Raw genomic sequence first — 20,902 nt, forward strand, 5'->3', positions numbered from 1 at the left:
CCTGGGCCGTCTTTCAAAAGGAATTGGGGCTTTGGGACGTCCCTGGTGGTCCTAGTTAGGACTCTGTGCTCCCACCGCTGGGGTCCAGGTTCAGTCCCTGGTGGGGGAACCAATATCCCGTATGTCATATGGCACAGCCAAATATTAAAAAAAAAATTAATCCATAAAAATTCAAAGAGACTGGGCTCCACTCTCCCTCTCTCGGGGCTCAGAGATCCATGGAGGGGGATTATGGTTGGGTTTCCCCAGCCTGAGGGCTCAGGTCACTGTGCAGGGTGTCTGCCCCAACACAAAAGTCACCAGTATCTGGATTCTCTGAGGTCTGCAGGTTGCTCAGGAAAGTTCCCTCACTCCCAGGCTGTCGGCTGCCTCTTCTTGCTACTGTTGGAAGCAAAGCCCATACAGGTTTCGCGGCTCATCTTTTTCTCTCTCCCCTGCTGTGGGCCAGAGACCAGAGCGACCAGACGCCAGGGTACATGAGAGGAGTTCACTTGTGTCAGGGTCCTGCCAGCAGGGATCCCGTGAACTGCTCTGCTGCTGACGGGAGCTCTGGGGCTTCATCCTTGCTCCTGATCAAGCTGCACTTTACCCCTTTCCAGACACATGAAGCTTCCCGCCTCACATGGCCATGGCAGCCCTTCACTCCACGTGTGACCTTGGACAAATTAGTTGACCTCTATGAGCCTCAGTTTCCCAGTCTATAAAATGGGGCATTAGGTTCCACTTCTCAAGGTTAACATGCAGTAAATGGCTAGAATATCCAGTGTTGTCTTTATTATCATCATCATCATTGGGCTCATAACAGAAAGATTCAATGAGTTTAAGCCTCATTAAAACATTAAAAAAAAAAACCATTTATCAGATACAGAGAGCTTTTTAATGATTTATTTCTTTAAGAACAACTGAGAATTCGTTCCCTCCGTGGATCATGACAGGAGGTCAGGCAATATCAACTGTCTGCACAAACTGGACAACTAGACAAAGTGTCAACCATCCCGAGGTCTGCAGGTCCAGCACTGGCGAGGATCCTTAGTAAACGCTCAATGGACAAACGAGAAGGCAGATCAGATGTCGGGGTTGGGGTGCGTCAGACAAGGTGCACAAAAGATTTAAAAACAGCATTTCCGGGCTGAAGAAAACTGAGAATAACTTTAGGTAAATGGGTTTCTTGAGAATGCTGATGGGGGGAGAGGTGTGGGGAGAGAGGGCCACTGAAAAAAAAGGGGGTTCAATATACACAAATAATGACGGCTTCCAACTCCCAAGGCCGTTTGCCCAGTACTAAGCAAGCTGACCCTTCGCGGGGGCCAGACGCCCAGATGGCCTTCCGGAGCCGGGCCGGCGCCCTGGTGGGAGGCGAAGCAAGGGGTGTGGGGCGGGCAGGGGGCTTGGAGGAGGAGGGGGTGGGCGGGGAGGCGAGGCCTGGCCTGCCACAGTCCTGCCCCTGGGAGCTTCCCTCCTGTGTCCGGCCGCCCGGGCGAAGGGGTTAATGCTATGGCCAACGGGGCGGCCTGGCGGGCCCGGTGCGCTCAGGCCTGGGCTCAGTGGGGCGGGTGGCGCCGCTCGGCCAGGCCCCCGCGGCCCAGCACCTCCCCGCTGAACTGGTAGGTGAGCTTCTTCTTGACCTTCTTGACCTCGCCCGTCTTGCCGTAGTTGCGCAGCGCTCGGGCCATCTTCTGGTAGGTCATCTTCTTGCGGTTGCCCTTCTGGATGCCCCAGCGGTGCGCCAGCGCCTCCTTGTGCTTGGACGAGAACTGGAACGTGCCCTTGTCCTTGTCCACCCACCAGATGCTGTCCTTCATGTCGCCGCTGCGCAGCAGGTCCAGCAGGAACTGGTACAGGCGGATCTTCTTCTTGCTGCCTGCGGCCGGAGACGGTCAGCGCCCACGGCGGGGACCCAGCCCGCCTCCCGGTGACGTGGGACCGCCCCCTCCTGCCCGGGGTAGGGTGGGCGCAGGGGCGGGGCTACGGCCAGCATGGCGCATGCGCACGCCCACAGCGCACGTGCTCAGACCCGGATGTCGGGACGGACGCCCCTCCCCTCCACACACGGAACACACACGGAGACACGTGTTGGCAACCACACACCCGTACGCGAGCATTCTGCTCTCTGGCCAGGCTGCCGCATCCGTGGGCCTTGATCGGGGTGGGGACGGGGCACAAGGGTGGCCAGGGTGACGGCTGGGCCCAGGCTGGGTCAGGGGTGGGTCACCTACCTGTCTCCCCGTGCAGGAGGCCAGACCCTGGCTCCAGGCCGTCGGCCTCCCCATCGGACACCTCCAGCGGGGGGCTCTGCCGCTCCCCCTCCTCTTCATCCGAGCTGGGCCGGGCGGGGGACAGCGAGGGGTACGGCAGGCACATCCGGGGCATGTAGGAGACCTGGGAAGGAGGCAGAAGGAGGGTTGGGGTCCCTGAGGGACCGCTGAAGGCGGCCAGGTAGGGGACGGTCCTGGGGCGCGGTGCCTAGGGAGGGGCAGAGGGATTTGGGAGAAGGCCGGGGACACTGGAGGTCGGGCGGGTTATGGAGTCATACGGGGTCACCACACACAGGGTGCCGGTGGTGGGGACAAAGGGGCTCCTGACACCCCACCTGTCTCCCTGGTTTGGGCGGCGGGAGGTGCCACGTGGACAGGCAGCTGCCCTGGGGTGAGGGGCTGAGGAGGAGGGTCGGCCAACCGAGTCAGCGGGGAGATGGGGAGGTCAGCGGATTTCAGAACTCAGTGACTTGGACGCCAGACCCACGAGGAGGCAGGGAACGGGCTGGGGGCTGCAGCCCCGGCGTTTCAGAGGCCCCCGGGGGTCAGAAGGACCAGTGGGGGTGGGGTGGGGTGGGAATGGTCCGGGCTCTGTCCTCGGTGGGGCGGGCGCAGATAAGGGGTGCGGGGTCACGAGGTCAGCCGGGGGGTCAGGAGGCAGCCGTTGGGGCTCCGGCCGCCGTTGGCGCTGTGGGGCAGGAAGCCGGGTTGAGTAAGAGCCTGTGTCAGCTTCCTGCGGAGCGCCCGCCTCACCGCAGGCGCCGGGCCGGGCCGGGCCGCCCTGCAGGCACGCACCTGGTGGGGACCGAGGCTGGCGTGGGGAGGAGCCATGGGGGTGTCGAGCACGTGCATCTGCTCCAGCTCCATGTGGCGGTAGAGCTGCTGCAGCTGCGGGGGCTGGACGCTCTGCAGCTCCGTGAAGTGGTTCTCCGCGAAGCTCTCGAACTCGCTATGCACGTGGTGCGGGTGGAAGTCCCAGTAATGGTCTGCGGGCCAAAGCAGGAGGGGCTTATGATCGTATGAAACATTATATGAACAATAATAGTATATATTATACATAATAACTATATATAATATAATATATATAACAATAATAGTATGCATAAAAATAATAGTGCCAGGCCTTGTTCCCTGTCATAATCACCACCGCCATTCTGGGCTGCGGATTGGCATTAATCGCAGCACCACCCACCCTGCTATTTTCCGACCCCCAATTGTATAGATGGGTCTTCCCCAGGTAGCTCAAATGGTGAAGAATCTGCCTGCAGTGCGGGAGACCTGGGTTCGATTCCTGGGTCGGGAAGATCTCCAGGAGGAGGGCATGGCAACCCACTCCAGTATTCTTGCCTGGAGAATCCCATGGACAGAGGAACCTGGCGGGCTGCGGTCCACTGGGTCACAAAGAGTCAGACACGACTGAGGGACTTTAGAATACTCAGAATATGCTATGGATGAGGACACTCAGGCTTGGAGAGGCTACATGACCCGCCCATGGTCAAAGGCCGTGGGAGGCAAAGCCTTTGTTCTCAACAACCGGTCTACCCTGCCTCCCATGCCCATTCCAACGATGCCGGTTTTTGAGCCGGAGTCCGAATCCGGCTGTTTCCTTTCTGTGTGGCCTCAGCCACGTGCATTGACCCCTCTGTCAAACAGGGATGCTAGAAACTAGGAGGCTCCATGCAAGTTCACATTTGTAAAACCCCCTAGCCCCAGAGCGTGCACTCGGGAGTGTGTGGAATCGCCTCTCCTGCCCTTCAGACGCAGCCGTGGTTCCTGAGCAGACTGGCTGCCCGCAGTCACAGCTCACCGCCCTGTCACACGGCCGAGGTGTGACTGCAGAGTCACAGGGCTGACATTCCTCAGCTGAGCTCCCCCTGCGGCCCCTCCAAGGCCGCGTCCTTGGGGAGCTGCACCCGAGTCCCAGGGAGGTCGCCGCGGCACCCGAGGCTTTCCCGGAAAGTCCCTGGTGGGTGCTTTCAGAGTCTGCGGCAGGGTGGATTTGAGTTTGGGGAACAGCTCCGTGCCACTGGGAGCCTGCCTGGGCCTGGAGCCGGTCTTCAACGTGGTTACTCTGGGCACCTTTTCCAGGAACAAAAACCACCACATGTCTGAGGGCTTCCTGGGTACTACTTGGAGTCCCAAAGAAGATGTGGTGACAAAGCGGCAAGAGGAATTTTTCTCGTGGGACCCAGAGAGGGAGTGTACGGGATGCTGAGAGAGGTCAGCGTCTCCGGGACTGGCACGGGGCCCTGCAGGGGGACCGTCACCAGCCTCCCGTGCGTGTCTTGTGTGTCGTCTGTCTGTCTCCCCCCCCTCTTTCTCTCTCACAAACACATCGTCGCTCACGCATCCCTGAGAAATGACACGTGTGGTCTTGGCTCGGCACTGGCTCCCAGAAGACTCACTCATTTTCCAATCCTGCTCTGGGGTGGCTTTGCCTTGTGACCCTGAGCAAGACATTTTATCTCCCTGAGCCTCTGATTCTGCAAAAGTCAGAGACCCAACTGGGCAGTTACTGAGGTCCGGTTCACATGTGGAATTATTTGAACCCACAGTCCAGACTCCCACTTCCATGAAGCTGCAAGGCATAGGGGAGCCAACTGGGGCGGAGCTGGGTTTGAATGCTGCCTCTGCTACTCACCCCTGAGTGACACTAGGCAGGTGGTTCTGCTTCTCTGTGCCTGCTGCCTCGGCTGTGAGATGGGGCTAATAACTACACCCAGCTCACGACACAGGCTTGCTGTGAGGATTAGATGAGCTAATGCCTGCAAGGCACTTCGAATGGAACCTGGCACAAAGTAAGACTCAATAATCATTAACTATTATCATTCCAGGCTTCCCAGGTGGCTCAGTGGCAAAGAATCTGCCTGCCAGCGTAGGAGTTGCAGGAAGCGCAGGTTCGATCCCTGGGTTGAGAAGATTCCGTGGAAGGAAACGGCAACCCACTCCTCCTTGCCTGGAGAATCCCATGGACAGGGGAGCCTGGTTGGTTGCAGTCCATGGGGTCGCAAAGAGTTGGACACCTGAGCTACTGAGCACACACATACACCCGTTATCATTATAATGATAATTATTATGAATGCTTAATACTGTCTTTAGAGAGCCTAAATCAGCACCTGAGCAAACAACAGATACTTTAATACTTATCAGTTCCTCATCTTCCCCTGCTCTCTGCCATCTTAGTCCGTGGTCCAGAGAAATAGTTTGAGGGATCCTGGCTGTCTCTTTCTCCCAGAAACTTGAGTTGGGACCCCAAGGTTGCACCAAGGGCAGAGGACTGGTTTTGTTCACCTTCATATTCCCAGTGCCTAGACGCAGTAGGCATCTTGATGCTTTTGAACTGTGGTGCTGGAGAAGACTCTTGAGAGTCCCTTGGACTGCAAGGAGATCCAACCAGTCCATCCTAAAGGAGATCAGTCCTGAATATTCATTGGAAGGACTGATGCTGAAGCTGAAACTCCAATACTTTGGCCACCTGATGCAAAAAAACTGACTCATTGAAAAGACCCTGATGCTGGGAAAGATTGAAGGCAGGAGGAGAAGGGGATGACAGAGGAAGAGATGGTTGGGTGGCATCACCGACTCAATGGACATGGGTTTGAGTAATCTCCAGGAGTTGGTGATGGACAGGGAGGCCTGGCATGCTGCAGTACACGTGCTCGAAAAGAGTTGGACACAACTGAGCGACTGAACTGGCCTGAATTGAGATGCAGTAGGCACGAAGAAGCATTTCCTGAGTGAAAGCATGAGTCCTAGCTTCTTAAGAACTCTGACTCTCCTCCACCAAATTATCCAAATCTGAAGGGAAAACAAAACAAAATGACACTTATTTTGTACTTTCATCTTGCCTTGAGTTAATAAGACCCAGAAATTCTCCACTTGCTGAGAGAGAGTTGGCTCTGTCTGTATGGTTGGGGTTCCTTGGGGCTCTGGGGTTACTGAGTGGGTCCAGATTCCTTTTTAGCTGTAGATCTGCCCTGGAGCCCCGCTCCAGGCCCTCCCCTTTTTGCCTTCTCCTGCCCAGGCCGAAGTGCCCAGATCTTCATAGAATGCTGTATCCTGCCCATGCGTGCATGCCAAGTCACTTCAGTGGTGTCCAACTCTTTGCCACCCTGTGGACTGTAGCCTGCCAGGCTCCTCCATTCCTGGATTTCTCCAGGCAAGAATACTGGAGTGGGTTGCCATGCCCTTCTCCAGGGGAACTTCATGATCTTTATGAAATGCTTTATCCTCCCCCTCAAATCCTCACACCTACTACAGATCTTTTTTGGGTTTTTTTCTTGGGAGGGGTGGGTTTTGGCCGTGCCGTGTGGCATGTGGGATCTTAGTTCCCCTGCCAGGGACCAGACCCGTGCCACCTGCATTGGAAGCACAGTCTCAATCACTTGACCTCCAGGGAAGTTCCCCTACTCAGTTCTGGGTTGGGGGCGCTGAGTTCTCTCTCTCGGTCCCCACCTCTGTTCCAGCTCCACATGAGACCCATGGGCTCATTCTGGTGGTCGCAGCCTGAGGCCAGCACTTCCCACAGCAAGTCTCAGCACCCCCTGATTCGAGTCACCTTGGGGACCAGAAAAGCTTGAGGATTTGGGGCCCATCAGAGACCCATGCGATCCGCAGCGCCGGAAGGAGATGGGAGAGTCTGGCCTTTCACAGCACCCTACAGAGGTTCGTTTGCTCAATGAGGCTCAGGAACCCTGCCCTAGGGTCGCCTGAAACCTGCAACAGAGACTCTTGGGCTACAACTAAGGTTTCAAAAGGCCCAACGAAACCCTTTTCTCTACCCTTGATTTTGAGTGCTCGGGCAGTTATGTAATAAACACTGTTTGGTAGGCAGAGATGAGTCCTCTGAAGGAACATATTGCCACGAGTCCATCCTTATGCAAAGGTCAGCATGCCTGGGCTTTTTGGACCTTATTCCTAGATGACTGCTCATGAATGCTTTTCTATATCCCTGCTGGTCACTCAACAGGTCACCCAGACTCTCCTGCAACTTAAGTCCCCTTAGCATGACTTTCTGCTCCTCAAAAGGACATAGTGTCAAGACTTCCCTAGTGGTCCAGTGGCTAAGACTCCGCGCTCCCGATGCAAGGGGCCAGAGTTCAATCCCTGGTCAGGCAACTAGATCCCACAGGCTGCATCTAAGGGTTTGAATGCTGCAACTAAAAGAAAAAAGAAAGATCCCACATGCCACAACTGGAGAAAAAAAAAAAAAAAGACCCGGCATGAAGCAATGAAGATCGAAGATCTGTGTGCCACAACTAAGACCAGGTGCAGCCAATAAATAAATCATATATTAAAGTTAAAATATGGGAATATAGTGTCATTCACATATCCAGAGATAGCTCTGGACCCTCCCTTCTACAACCTGTAGGGCATTCAACACATACTAGGCTTCAGTCAATATTTGGTTAAATGACCAATGAAAGCTTACTTTTAATGTGTCTTTTATGTACCAGGCACTGTACTAAATACTTAATCCACACTATGTCATTCAGTCCTCACCATGGCTCTGACAAAGTGGCCAGTGTGGTATGATCTTCCTTTTGCCTATGAGGAAACTATGACTCAGAGACATAAAGTCCCTTGCCCATAGTCATTGGTAGAGTCAGGATCCAAACCCACCTGTGTATGACTCCAGGGACTAAACTCTTACCCCTATGCCATACCACTGCTGAGGACCAAGACAGCTAATGAAAGCTTTAAATTAGACACATGGTGACAGAATTTACAGACTGCTATTATCCATCTGGCTGTCTACCATCATTTACTCCTCATTCATTATTCATCATCTGTCCATCATCCGTCACCCAACATCATCCGTCATCCATCCATCCGTCTATCCATCCATCCACCCATCCAACATCCAACCATCATCTATCCATCATTCACTCATTCATCATCCATCATTTAACCCACCCATCCATCCATTTATCTATCCATCCACCACTGAACCTTTATTCATCCAGCCAGCAATGACCCATTCATCAACATCTTTCACTTCCACCCTCTAAACCAGCTTCCAGTCTGGGACCAAAGTCCTACCCACACATCCTTGCTGCTACTCAGTTCTTTGTGTCACTAACACCTGGATGTCACTAGGACAAAAATAAAATGATATTCAAAACAATCCCCCCCACACAAAAGGCAAACCTTAAGGTCATTCAGTTGACCTTATCTCCTCAGAGCAGAAACCTCAGCCTGAAGCCATGGCTCTTGCCAGGAGAGGAGAAGTAAGATCAAGACTGAGAAGGAAGATGAGGAATTAAGAAAGCAAGGAATGAGGGAAAAAACCTTCGCCGGAAATCACAGACCACTGGACAAGGGCTCCTTAATCCCAGCCCTCCTGCAATTTATTCACACATGGAAACTGAGGTCCCAGCGATCAGAGAGCCCCAGGTCTCACGTTCCTTGTTACTTCTTACATTGTAACCTAATTATTATGATTTTAGTTATTTCCCTTGTTAAAAAAGATAAATCTGGCAGGGCCTGTGTTTTATTCATCCTACAGCACCTGGCAATGTGCCTGGGATGGAGGGAAGGACACTTGGGAAAGTGAATGAAATGAATGGATGATTAGAAGTGAATAAACTGTGGTATGTGAATAATAATAAACTGTGAATCTGTGGCATGAAAAGATGAAAAGTGCATTGAAAGATGGAATGGTGGAGAGAACGGTCGTACTTTGGAACTCTATTTCCTCCACCAATCCCACTGCAAATAGCATTAGGATGGCTATTATCAAAAAACAGAACAACCAAGACCGACTGTATAACACAGGGAACTACATTCACTATCTTGTAATAGCAGAATGAAAGAGAATCTGAAAAAGAATACGTATATATGTGTATATATACATATATATAATCAGTGAGTCACTTTGCTGTAGACATGAGACATTGTAAATTAACTATACTTCAGTTTTTTCAATGGTTAAAAACAGAAAATAACAAATTTTGGCAAGGATGTGGATTAGTGGAATCCTTGTGCACTGTTGGTGGGAAAGTAGAATGGTGCAACCACCAAGGAAAAACAGTATGCTTGGTCCTCAAACAATTAGAAATAGAATTATCTTACAATCCAGCAATTCTACTTCTGGGTATGTAGTCTCAAAGAACAGGAAGCAGGATCTGCAAAGAGATATTTTAACACCTATGTTCACAACAGCCACGAGGTATAAGCAGCCCACGTGTCCTTCGACAGATGAATGGATAAGCAAAATGTTATCCACACAACGGGATGTCACTGAGCTCTAAACAGGAAGGAAATCCCGATGTACACCGCAACACAGGTGAACCCGGAGGATAGTATATGCTGAATAAAGTAAGCCAGTCACAAAAAGAGAAATACTGCATGACTCCACTAAGGTGAGGTGCTTGGCGCAGTCACAGTCACAGGAACAGAAAGTAGAATGCTGGTTGCCAGGGGCTGAGGGGAGGGGGCAGTGGGAGGTACTGTGTAATTGGTCCAGAGTGTCAGTTTCGCAAGATGCAAAGAGTTCCAGAGCTGGATGGTGGGGCTGGTAGCACGACATGTCCCCGAGCCACTGAACTGTACGTGTGAAAATGGTCAAGACCGTACACTTTATACTGTATACATTTTAATCACAACTTAAAAATAGCAGACAGCAAATTCTATGAGCCCTACGCCTTGAGAATCTATCCTGAATCCGTCTGCTCCTCTTTGCCCATCTCGCCACCACCCTTGGCCAAGTCACTGTCGTCTCTTTCTGGATTATTCCAGTGGTTTCCTCCCGGGCTTCCCCCCTCTTCCTACTCTGGCCTCCTCTCCAGCTATTCTTCACACAGAAATTAGAGCGATTTAAAAAAAAAAAAATATTCAGTGGAACCACTAGGTATTGGGAGAAGACACTAAAAACTTCCAGAGAGATAAAACAAAACTAAGCAGGAAAAAAATTGAACGAAACCCCAAAATGGTTACATTCAAAAAAGAGGATATGGAATGACATCAGATTTCCTAAGAAAAACTCTGGTAACCTGAAGACAGTAGAGAAATGCTTTCAGTTTCAATGAGGCAAAAAAAAAAAAGTTTTTTTTCAACTTAGATTTCTATACACAAGCAAACTACTGTTAATCAGGTGAGGCCATAAAGACACCAATTAACACAAACAGCAATAAAACCTTACCTCCCAGACAGCCTCTCTTAGGAGAGCATAATGCTATGAGTAACAAATCCTTACATAATTTTCACTTTCTAAGCCTCTTATATGGAGCAGCTCACTCCATCCTTAGGGCAGTCCTGTGAAGTAGGTATCATGAGTGAGGAGCTGAGGCCCAGGGGGGCGAGACCTCTTCCCTGTGGTCACCCCACCCGATCGTGGGGAGATGGGGCGTGACTCCCAGCAGCCTGGCCGCAGTGCGGGGGCCCTGTGTCACGGCCGCTCAGCCCTCAGAAACACAGCGACGAGAAAGTACAGGTAATCAGATTACGCAGTGTGGCTCAACTGTGAGCAATATTCACATGGTCCAAACCGTGGAAAATTCAGACGTCAGTTTAACAAAGTTAGAATACAGACAGAGGGACTTCCCTGGTGGTCTAGTGGGTAAGACTTCATGCTCCCAGTGCAGGGGACCAGGGTTGAATTCCTGATCAGGGCACTAAATGCCCGCATGATGTGCATGTTGAGTGTCAGTCGCTCAGTCGTGTCTGATTCTTTGTGACCCCATGGAATGCAGCCCACCAGGCTCCTCTGTCCATGGAATTCTCTAGGCAAGAAGACTGGACAGGGTAGCCATTCCCTCCTCCAGGGGATCTTCCTGACCCAGGGATCGAGCCTAGGTCTACCCGATTGCAGACAGATTCTTTACCCTCTGAGCCACCAGGGAAGCCCCCACATGTGGGACATGGCCAAAAAATGCAAAAAAATTAAAAATAGAATGCAGAGGAAGACAAATGCTGTATGATCTCACTTATATGTGGAATCTTTTTAAAAAAATAACAATTCAGAAAAGGAGGTCAGATTGGTGGTTGCCAGAAGTAGTGGGGTAGGGGGTGGAAATTGGGTGATGGTGGTCTAAGGTACAAACTTTCAGTTGTAAGATAAATAAGTCCTGGGGATGTCATGTACAGAATGACTAGAGTCAACTGCTGTATGGTAACTTCGAAAGTTAAGAGTATCTCCTGAAAGTTCTCATCACAAGGGGAAAATTTTTTTGTAACTGTATGAAGAGTTGGATATTAACTAAACTTACGTGGTAATCATTTCCCAATGTATAGGTGTGTGAAGTCGTTAGCTGTTACACCTTAAACCCATACACTTATGTTGTATATCATAACAGCAATAAAATGAAAAAAAGGGGAAAAGTTACTGTGACTATTTTGGTATGTGTGAAGAAGTACGTGTGTGTGCTATAAATAACTAGAAAGTCAAATACTCATCTTTCGTAGTACAATAAATTTCTCTAAGTAAAAAATCAAGCTAGATTCATCTCCACCCGGCATATAGAAAGCCCTCAATAAATGTTTGTGAATTAATAAATAAAGGCTGTTCTAAGTCTCTGTTTCAAACTTTCATGTATATACTTCCATAGCTCTGTAACAGAAAGACTGGAAAAATAGCTTTTAACTGTCTCTGATGCCCAGCATAGGCCATGGAGAAACAACTCTGATAAATTTAGGTAAAAAGTAGCAGATTGCAGAACCGCATGATATTACAGTTCATTTCTTTTTTTTTTTTTATACAGTTCATTTCTGAATGGATAGAATTTGTGTGGATGTATACACTTACAAACATATAGGATTATACACTGTCAAATAAAATATCTGCTAGGATAGACCAAGACAGCTATCAATGCGGGGTAAGAATGAAAAGTCATATTTTCCTTGATATGCTGCTGTATTTTAAAATTCTTTGCAGTGGGTATTTCTGGTTTGAATAATTAAAATTAAACATCTATAATTTCTTTAGATATTTACCAAACACACACACGCACAAAAGGTTATCCCGATCATGTCATTTCTTTGCTCAGCCCCCTCCCTTCCCATCAGGTGTGGGAAACACGACAAGCTCCACCGCAGTCCTCGGGCCTGCGCAGCCTCCTCTGCAGACCGGCCTCCCTTCATGTCGTTTCTGCCTGTGCTCTGGGCCACCCCGGTCCCCACCGAGGTCCCTCCTGCTCTTGCACCTGCTGTTCCTGCTCCTAGAACACTGGTCCCTCCCTGTCTGTGCATTCGTGTTCCTTCAGGGCACTCAGATTTCCACCGGGGGCCTCGCCTGGGGGCCGTTCACCCCTGGAGCTCCGTTCTGCGGGCACACCTCTGGCAGTTAAAGCCTGAGGTCTGCACCCAGAGATGCCATTTGTGGCGAGTCCTTCTTTAGGGCCCTCACATGCAGATGCCAGAGCCGGACTCACGTTACTCTGCTTTCTACAGGACGTCTTTAGAGCATGTCTGCTGATGCAACTGTTCCCCATCTCTCTCCCGCACCGGACTAGCAAGCTCCACGAGGGCAGTGGCCTTGCCCGGCCTGCTCCTTGTGGCAAATCCAGCGCCTAGAACAGGGTCAGGTCCACGGCATGTCATCAGGGGCTGTTAGGCGGATGGACAAGTGAGGGGATGAGTGGACAAGTGGACTGGACAACAAGCCTTGGAAGGATGGGTGGCTGCGTGGGGGCTGGGTGGATGGGAGGGGAGCGGACGGCTGGGTGAGTGGCGGACAGGCCGGCTGTCTGCTGGGTTGTCGGGAAATGAGCCTGTTGATGTCACAGAAACTTCTGTGCTTCTCCACTCCTTGTGGACCTGCTTCACCTCTCCCCCCTGGGGGGATATTCAATAAAACTAACACACCATGTCCTGAAAGTTTACTGGGCCTTCAACTCAGCATATTACCTCACACATTGCATGTATTACCCCATTGAATCACTGCAACTCCGAGCGGTGTTTTCACGTTCTCGGTTTTACAGATGCAGAAACGGGGGTGCAGAGGGGTTAAGTCACTTGCTCCAAGGTTACACACGGGTGAGTGATGGAGTCAGGACTCGAGGCAGGTCTGGCCCCCCAGCCTTTGCACCAAGCCTCACCTCCCTCAAGGGTACCTGCAGAGGGCATGCGGGAGCTGGTGGGAGAGTGTGGGGGTGTCTCAACTCTTGAGTCTTCAGAAATTACCTCCAACAGGTATTAGAAGGGAGAGAACGGATGCCCAGATGGACTGCGATGGCAGGGGTGGGGGTGGGGGAAGGGGTGGTGAATAGGGACCAGAGCATCTGAGGACTCGGAAGGAATCTGCAGAAAGGACCCAGACGGGGAGCTCAGGCAGCCAACTGGGAATCACCCCAGATAAAAGGGATCTGCCTGAGGACCGAGCTGGGAAAACACTGGCTATCTCTACAGTGCTCCCTCCATCAGCCAGCCCCAGGCCTACCTGGCTTCTAGAGTATATAAATAGCACCCCTGTATTACAGGAGGGGAGAATTCAGCTTCGGTATACCCAAAGGAAAGGCACCCAGACCCAGGGAGACTGAGAAGGGGTCAGGCCAGGGGAGAAAGGATCCCGGGGGCTAGAAGGGGTCAGAGGCAGCCCTGAGCTTGCAAGGGCCTGAGCGGTCCTGCTGCCTCGAGCCACCAGGGGGCGCCAGTCCTCAAGGAGGGACCGGCTCAGGTCCCAGACTCTGGGTAGGTGTGGGGCTGGTGTCAGTCAGGGAGAGTCAGCCCCCGACCCTGGCAGTGGGAGCTGGAGGTAGAGTTGGAGGAGGGAGACTCTAAACCGTCTCTGGATTTTCCCCAGAAAGGATGCATTTCTTGTAGAAGTATAAAATTTAAATTTAAAAGTATGGGGAAGGGGGGAAATAAAGGATATTTTTAAAGTCTTTCTAGTCCTCAATTTCTGAAAGGAGCCTGTGTGTTCCCAGATATGGCCTTGAAGTATGTCCACCCCTTACCCCCAAGATACGGCTTCCAGTTACAGTCTTTAGAATGGCTGTCAAGGGTGAGTTCCAGGCAAAATTGTTTGCAGGCTCTGCCATCTGGATGTGAGGGTCCTAAATAAGGACTTGCCGCATATGGCATCTCTGGGTACAGACATCAGGCTTAAACTGCCAGAGGTGTGCCAGCAGAATGGAGCTCCAGGTGTGAACAGCCCCCAGGTGAGGCCCTCGGGGGTGAAACCTTCCTTGGCTGTGGCACAGAGCATGTCTGTCCTTCTGGGACTGCAGACACCCCGCTGTCTGGCTTGCCCAAGCCTCCAGACCCCCTGAAGAATCCCTCAGTGAGACCCATTAACTGGGCCACCTCGCCTTTGGTTCAGACATATTCCATCAATACACCGAGATCTACCACTGGTGACCTCTCTTAGCCCCTTGCCCAGGTCCCAGACACTAAAGGTCTCTCTCCCCTCCCCTGAATTTGCTTTAGGATTGAGCCTGGGCTTTGGGGTGGGGGGCAGTTAGACCCAGACAGAAAAAGGCCCTGGCCCAGGCCCCACCCTCACCCCCACCACCAGCAGACTGGGTTTCAGCCCCTGCTGAATGAACAGCTCTCAAATGGGAGCGCTTCTGCACCCCACCGCCCCACCTCCAGGGGACATTTGGCAACTCTGGAGACATTTTTGGTTGCCATGATTGGCAGGAATGCAGGCATCCAGTGGGTAGAAGCCAGGAATGCTGGCAAATACCCTACAAGGCACAAGACGGACCTCAGAGCATAGAATTATGCAGCCCAAATGTCGAGAGACAAACGCTGTGAGTCACACACAGCAGGGCCTGGGGCTGCACCAGACGGGAGTTCAGGGTCACGGGCGGTGACAAGAATGGAGAGGAAGATGGGGGATTTGGGGGAGGAGAAGAAGACACAGGTTCGAACCCTGGGTAGGGAAGACCCCCTGGAGGAGGAAATGGCAACCCACTCCAGTACTCTTGCCTGGAGACTCCCCGGGACAGAGAAGCACAGCGGACTACAGTTCCGTGGGGCCGCAAAGAGTTGGACATGAATGAGTGACTAAGTGAAGCCAAAAAAAAATGAGAAAGCACTGGACCTGGAGCGGACAGAGCTGGGTCCCACCGGCCAGCTGCGCCTCCTCGTACAGGTTCCGTAGCCTCTCTGCCTGGTCCGCCAGGTGTAAACAGGCCCAAAGGATTGGATGAGAAGATAAAACATGAAGAGGCTCACCCATGCCTGCACACCAAAGATGCTCCAGAAACGTGCACTTGGGGTGTGGGATGCTGGCGGGGAGCAGGAGCGTGGGGACTTAGGGTAGTGAATCCATATCCCTGAGAGCTAACTGGATCCGATGCTTGGGATTCCAAAGAAGCCTCAGGAAGGGTCTGCTTTTCCCTTCCCAGAACCCAGCGGCGCTGGGGCGCAGACCAGGCTGGGGAAGTCGGGGCCGGGTGGGGCCCGCTACTCACCGCTGTGGCTTTCTCCATCACTGCTGAGATAGGGGTAATACTCGTGCGTTTGGCGCTGGTAGAGATCCGTGTCATAGGGAACTAGGTCTTCCGATGGCTGCTGAGAGAGGAGGGGGTCAGGGCTCGGAATGCGGCAGGGGACCCCCCCAGGGTGTTGGGTCCACACCAAGCCCCTTTATCAGGCCTACAGCCCTCTGTCTGCTTGCAAGAGGAGAGGCCACACAGAGGGCAAGTCGGGGACCCAGGGGCGCAAGAGCCTCAGCTCCGGCGGAAAGGGGGTGACAGAGACCCTGGAGGGTCAGAGGTCAAAAGAAGGCAGGTCTGAGGGGACAGCCCAGCGGCTCCCCCAACCACCTCACACTCACACTCCACGGCGTGCCCAGGTCCCAGCCTCACACACTCACGCTCACGGTCACACCGATGTGCCTATGCACCCCCCCCAAACGCACACAAACTCCCCCGACACACTTCTTCCCACACTCCCAACGTGTGCTCTCACACACACGTCCACTCACAGCCCTCACACTCACCCCGGGCACACACGCCAGTATGCACCCACCTAAAGGTGCTCGCAGGGCCCCTGGGGTTGACACAGGAATCCATCCCTCGCCTCCAAGCACGCTGACACACGCACTCAGGCCCGTGTCCATCCTCGGTCACTCATGTTCCTGCACGCCCATCGCCCAGAACACAGGCTTGTCCTGCTGAAACCCCCCTCCCTGGGGCCCCAGGCTCTCTCGCTGCCCAATGTCCAGGTCCCAGGCCGGCTCAGGGCCCCCACCCCCACGCTGGCTGGCTGGCTGTCCGCTCTGATGGGCTTTACAGGACTCACCCCGCGCAGCGCTGGGGCCGAGGCTTTGGGGGCCTCTCCCTCCTCCCCTGTCCTCCGGGGACACTCCGTGGTCTCCCTCCCTCCGTCTCCCCATCCCTCTCCCCCTCCCCGCACCCCACTGCCTGGCCGGGCACTGGGACATGCACACCCAGAGGCTTCCCAACAGTCACCAGGCCTCTCCCCACCCCCGTGCGTGTGCCCGAGCATTGCACAACAGTCACCCCGGCCTTCAGCGCTTGGCTTGGGGACCAGAGCTGCCTTGGGAGCCCACCCTCCCAAGGCCCACTCCGCGTCACCCCTGGACTGGGCCAGGGGGCTCGGGGGCTCCCGTGGAGCTCAGGAGGACGTGTCTCCTGCTCAGCTGTAGCTGGGATTCAGGGATTGAGAGGTCAAGGGTCAGAGACAGGGTGGCCAGGACCCAGGGCCTCTGGCTCTCTTGAGGCAGAGTGGGCTCTTCCTGGGACCACCCCCCATCACACCCCTGCCTGTCTCCCCCATCTTCTAGGTTCCAGGTGGGGGACGGGGAGGCCAGGGCCAGGTCAGAGGCCGGCTGACTTGTCCCATCTGTGCCCAGCCCTGCGTGGAGCCTGGCATTAGGTCTGCAGAGAGACAGCACAGCCCCACAGCAGGGTGTCACGCTGGGGCTGCCTCCCTGGGGCTCTGGGACCAGCCTGGGGTGGGGTGGCCCGTGGCGGTAGGGGGGAAGGGAGCTGCCTCCAGGCCGGGAAAGCTGAGTCAGATGGGCAGGCCCGGCCAAGCCCTTCCCAGTTACCCCCCAGGGTCCCCATCCCCAGCTGAGTGGGGAAGGGGGTGAGGAAAGGGACGGGGGTCCTCTCAGAGGGGCCTGGTGGTCTGACACCTGCTGGAGGCTGCAACTGTCACCTACAGCGGGAGCGGAGGGGGTCTGCCCCAGACGGCTGCCCTGCCGTCCCTGGGGTCCCCTGGGACGCCCGCTTCTTCACCTCCGGCCTCAGCCGCTGCCCTCACCCCCGTTTCTCCTTGGACGAGGCCCTCCCCCAGCCTCAATCTCAGCCCCAGGATGGCTCTGCCCTCCTCTCTGCAGTCCCGACCCCAGCTGCCTGGCGAGCCTCTGCTCCCCTCGCTGCCCCGGCCCCCACCTCTGCCTCCGCCACTCAGGGCCCAAGGCCCAGACCTCTCAGGTCAACAGGCACGTCCTCTGCGCCTGGATGGCGGGGGACCCAGGTTTCAGGCAGCCTCGGTCTCCAGGAGCACCTAGTCCAGGGCCCGAGACCTCTGGCCTCCTGCCCGCCAGCCCTTCACCGTCCCAGGGACCGGCTTCCCTCCACGCCAGCCTTCCCAGCTCCCCGTCACCCTCGCCACCCTCAGCCCGGCCGCCCCTCAGGCCCCTGGAGCCCCGGCTGCCACCCAAGCCCCATCTATAAATAACCGCTCAGGCCCCATCGATCACAGCCCCACTGTGGGCCCGGCCCTCAGCCCGCCGGGGCGTGCTTGCTCCGAGGAGGCCGATGGCCCCCTTGCTTGGGTCTTAGGCCCCGGGGCTCCAGGGAGGAAACACCAGCTTCCCACTGATAGGGGAAGGCAGGCGGCGGGCTGGCGGGCAGGTGGCGGGCGTCCGAGGGCCGTGGGCTGGGCTGGTGGAGGAGTCCCGATACTCACAGGGGGGACGAGGGGAAACCCTTCCATTTTGCACGCCTGTAACATCCAGCCGAGCTCCGAGCCGGTCAGGTCCCCTGCCTCGGTGGGGGCCAGTGCGGAGCCCCTGGGGATGGGGCGCCCCGTCGGGGGTGTGTGGGGGGGTGGGCTGGACCGCTTCGGGGCGGGCGCAGGGCTCAGGCCTGCCCCTTGAGCTACAGGAGCCCTGGGTGAGCCCCCTCCCTTGACATTGCAGGGCCAGCGCAAGTTCCTGATTTTATCGAAGGCCTGCCGCTGGGAGATAGTCCCCTTGGGGTGACATCACCACCCCAGCCCGTTTGCATAAATCTCTTGCGCTACAGGAAGTCTCTGGCCGGCTGGGGCAGGTGGTGCTCCAGGGGCTGGCCTGGAAGGCCGAGGGGGCCAGGCCCCCTGCCCAGAGGAAGTCAGGACCGTGAGGGGCGGCCTTGAGGGCTGGGGTGGGGCGGGAGAATGGGAGCGGGGAAGGCTGGCTTCACCACGAGGAGGGCCTTGCTGCCCCCTGGGGCCTGTGGAGGCTCTCTCACCCTGAATCCGGCAGATGCCTACTACTTTTGAGACCCCCCACGTGGCCAACAGTCACTTCCTTGGGGGATCGGAGCTGGTAAGGGTGTCCCCTTGGGGCCTCCATGTTCTGGGGTCAGCCTGGCTGGGCGAAGGCTCTTGTCCTGCTGATTGCCAGGCCTGGCTCTTCCTGGGCCCGTAGGCCCCCAACCGCAGTCCTACCCAGCCTGGGGCTGGGCCTTGGGGCCTGGTCCTCAGCATCATGCTGGTTTCTCCTTCCTTCCACCAGAAGTATTCCTACACCCTCCCCTCCCAGCTTCCCAAGGATCACCATGTCTTCCATATCTCAGTTTCCCTACCCCTTACCAATGCCTGACTGTCAATCGAGTCTTCCTAGTTTAAAAACTTTTCTTGTTTGTCTATCCATTCACCTATTTTCCATCCATTTACTTATCTGTTTTGTCAATCCATCTATTCACCCATCAAGCCAGCCGTACATTCATTTGTCTTTCAGTTTAATCCAGCCCTTCATTCATCCATTTATCTGTTAGTCTATTATCCCTCTACCCATTTGTTTATCTTCTCATCCACTGAGCCGTCTATATGTTCATTTATCAGCCCATCCGTTTGTTACTCATCCACATTTTCATCTGTTTATCCATTGTATGTCCAGCTATCAATCTGTTCATTCACTGGTCCATTCGTTCATCTAGCCATCCATCCATTTATGCATTCTACCAATATCAGTTGAGTTCTAGGCTTCATGCCCATATGATATGGCTCAGATAGTAAAGAGTCTGCCTGCAATGTGGGAGACCTGGGTTCAGTCCCTGGGTCGGGAAGATCCCCTGGAGAAGGAAATGGCAACCCACTCCGGTATTCTTGCCTGGAAAATCCCATGGACAGAGGAGCCTGACGGGCTACAGTCCATGGGCTCACAAAGAGTCAGACACGACCGAGTGACTAACACACAGGGTTTATGCTCAGTGCTGGGAAAGGAGAAAGGTACTGGACAAGACTCCTGTCTTCAGGGAGTTCCTGATCTAGTCTGAAGGGCGGAAGGATGAATAGAGGCAACCTTCAAATCCTTGGTCTCTAGTAAGCCCAGTTCTCCAACTCGTTGAGAGCGCACTCTCCTCTTCTGTGAAGTCTTACCCTTCGCTCTAAGTCCTCTTCGCATTAACACTGCCTCCTTCCTGTCAGTGGAATCCCAGATACCCGAGTGTTTCTTCACTTGCAGCGAAGACCAGGGATTCGCAGGTCTGGATTCACCATTAGACCTATTTCACCTACACCTTCACTGAGTTTTTGCCTCCACCTTTGGGACTCTCCAAGAAGTCTAGGGCACTGGTCCTCAGGACTCCCAGGAACCTGACCAAGGCCCCTCCCCAAGAAGAGGGGAGAGGCGGGCTGACTTGGCATCTGTGCCATCCCTGACCCCACTTTCTCATCAAGAAGGCCTCATCCCCACTGACTGCATGGCTGAGGGTGGGCTCTACTGCACAAGGGCCACCTCCTGCTTGCTGTGTTCATTCATTCATTCCTTGCTTGTTTGGTTTATATGCTTATTTATCTCCTCTTTCATTTGTTTAATCACTAATGCTTTACTGAAGGTCTCCCATGTGCTGGGCCTGGCAAGGGGACATGAACATGAAGGAGGCGTGCCCTGGGCCTCCAAGAGCTCACAGGCCCACAGAGAGAACAGACATGTGAGCAGATGCACGCTCCTCTGGGGAGGCAGGGGCACAAGAGGTGCCAGGTGCAAAGGCGCATAGTCAGTCGGGTCAGGGCCACACGCAGGGGAGCACGCCGGGGCCAGAGCAAAGCCAGGAGGCGGCAGAGAACAAGGGAACAAGCTGGAAGCAAGACCAGACCCGGTGGCAAAGAGCCTTGAGTACCAAGCCCGGGAGCGTGGGCTGCCTCCAGGAGCTGCTGCGGGCCTCTGCTGGTCCCGAGCAGGGAGTCTGGGCTTCCCAGGTGTATTGCGGTGGTAACAAGTCCACCTGCCAACACAGGAGATCGGCAGGTTCAGTCCCTGGGTCTGAAGGATCCCCTGGAGGAGGAGATGGCAGCTTGTTCCAGTATTCTTGCCTGGGAAATCCCATGGATAGAGGAGCCTGGCGGGCTACAGGGGTCGTGGGGTCACAAAGGGTCGGACACGACTGAGCGACTGAGCGCGCACACACCCGAGGAGGCAGTGTATTGCTCTCCCCCGTGAGCGCAGGCAGCGGACCAGGCCGGCTCCGTGTTCCTGAGCCCTAAGCCTCAAGGGGCCACGAGAGAAGAGAGAGACTCCACTG

At 54.4% G+C, this 20,902-nt stretch overlaps 1 protein-coding gene across 10 annotated transcripts; it reads right to left on the reverse strand.

Annotated features, from left to right (window-relative positions):
• Positions 1 to 870: 870 nt before the first annotated feature.
• On the reverse strand, positions 871 to 18,346 carry SPI1 (Spi-1 proto-oncogene). 10 transcript variants are annotated; one of them, XM_043481051.1, is made up of 6 exons: positions 16,446 to 16,667; positions 15,614 to 15,710; positions 15,241 to 15,309; positions 3,051 to 3,241; positions 2,217 to 2,379; positions 871 to 1,861 (listed from the first exon to the last, which is right to left on the reverse strand). In XM_043481051.1, exons 1-6 carry the CDS (start codon positions 16,650 to 16,652, stop codon positions 1,542 to 1,544), a joined length of 1,047 nt encoding a protein of 348 aa, XP_043336986.1. In that variant the 5' UTR covers positions 16,653 to 16,667; the 3' UTR covers positions 871 to 1,541. The 10 variants fall into 10 exon arrangements, with proteins under 10 accessions (XP_043336986.1, XP_043336985.1, XP_043336990.1 ...); XM_043481050.1 differs by having other exon boundaries at positions 15,614 to 15,713; XM_043481055.1 differs by lacking the exon at positions 16,446 to 16,667 and adding an exon at positions 16,144 to 16,373.
• Between the last annotated feature and the right edge of the window lie 2,556 nt (positions 18,347 to 20,902).

Source organism: Cervus canadensis, chromosome 11 (assembly GCF_019320065.1).
Source record: "Cervus canadensis isolate Bull #8, Minnesota chromosome 11, ASM1932006v1, whole genome shotgun sequence".
Classification (NCBI taxonomy): Eukaryota; Metazoa; Chordata; class Mammalia; order Artiodactyla; family Cervidae; genus Cervus; species Cervus canadensis.

Coding starts and splice junctions, on each gene's coding strand:
- SPI1 (XM_043481050.1), bottom strand. CDS start 16,652: ATGCTCGGGCACACGCACGGGGGTGGGGAGAGGCCTGGTGACTGTTGG. Junction 15,714..16,445: donor CGGCCCCAGCGCTGCGCGGG/GTGAGTCCTGTA, acceptor CTCCTCTCTCAG/CAGCCATCGGAAGACCTAGT. Junction 1,862..2,216: donor CCTCCTGCACGGGGAGACAG/GTAGGTGACCCA, acceptor CTCCGGCCGCAG/GCAGCAAGAAGAAGATCCGC.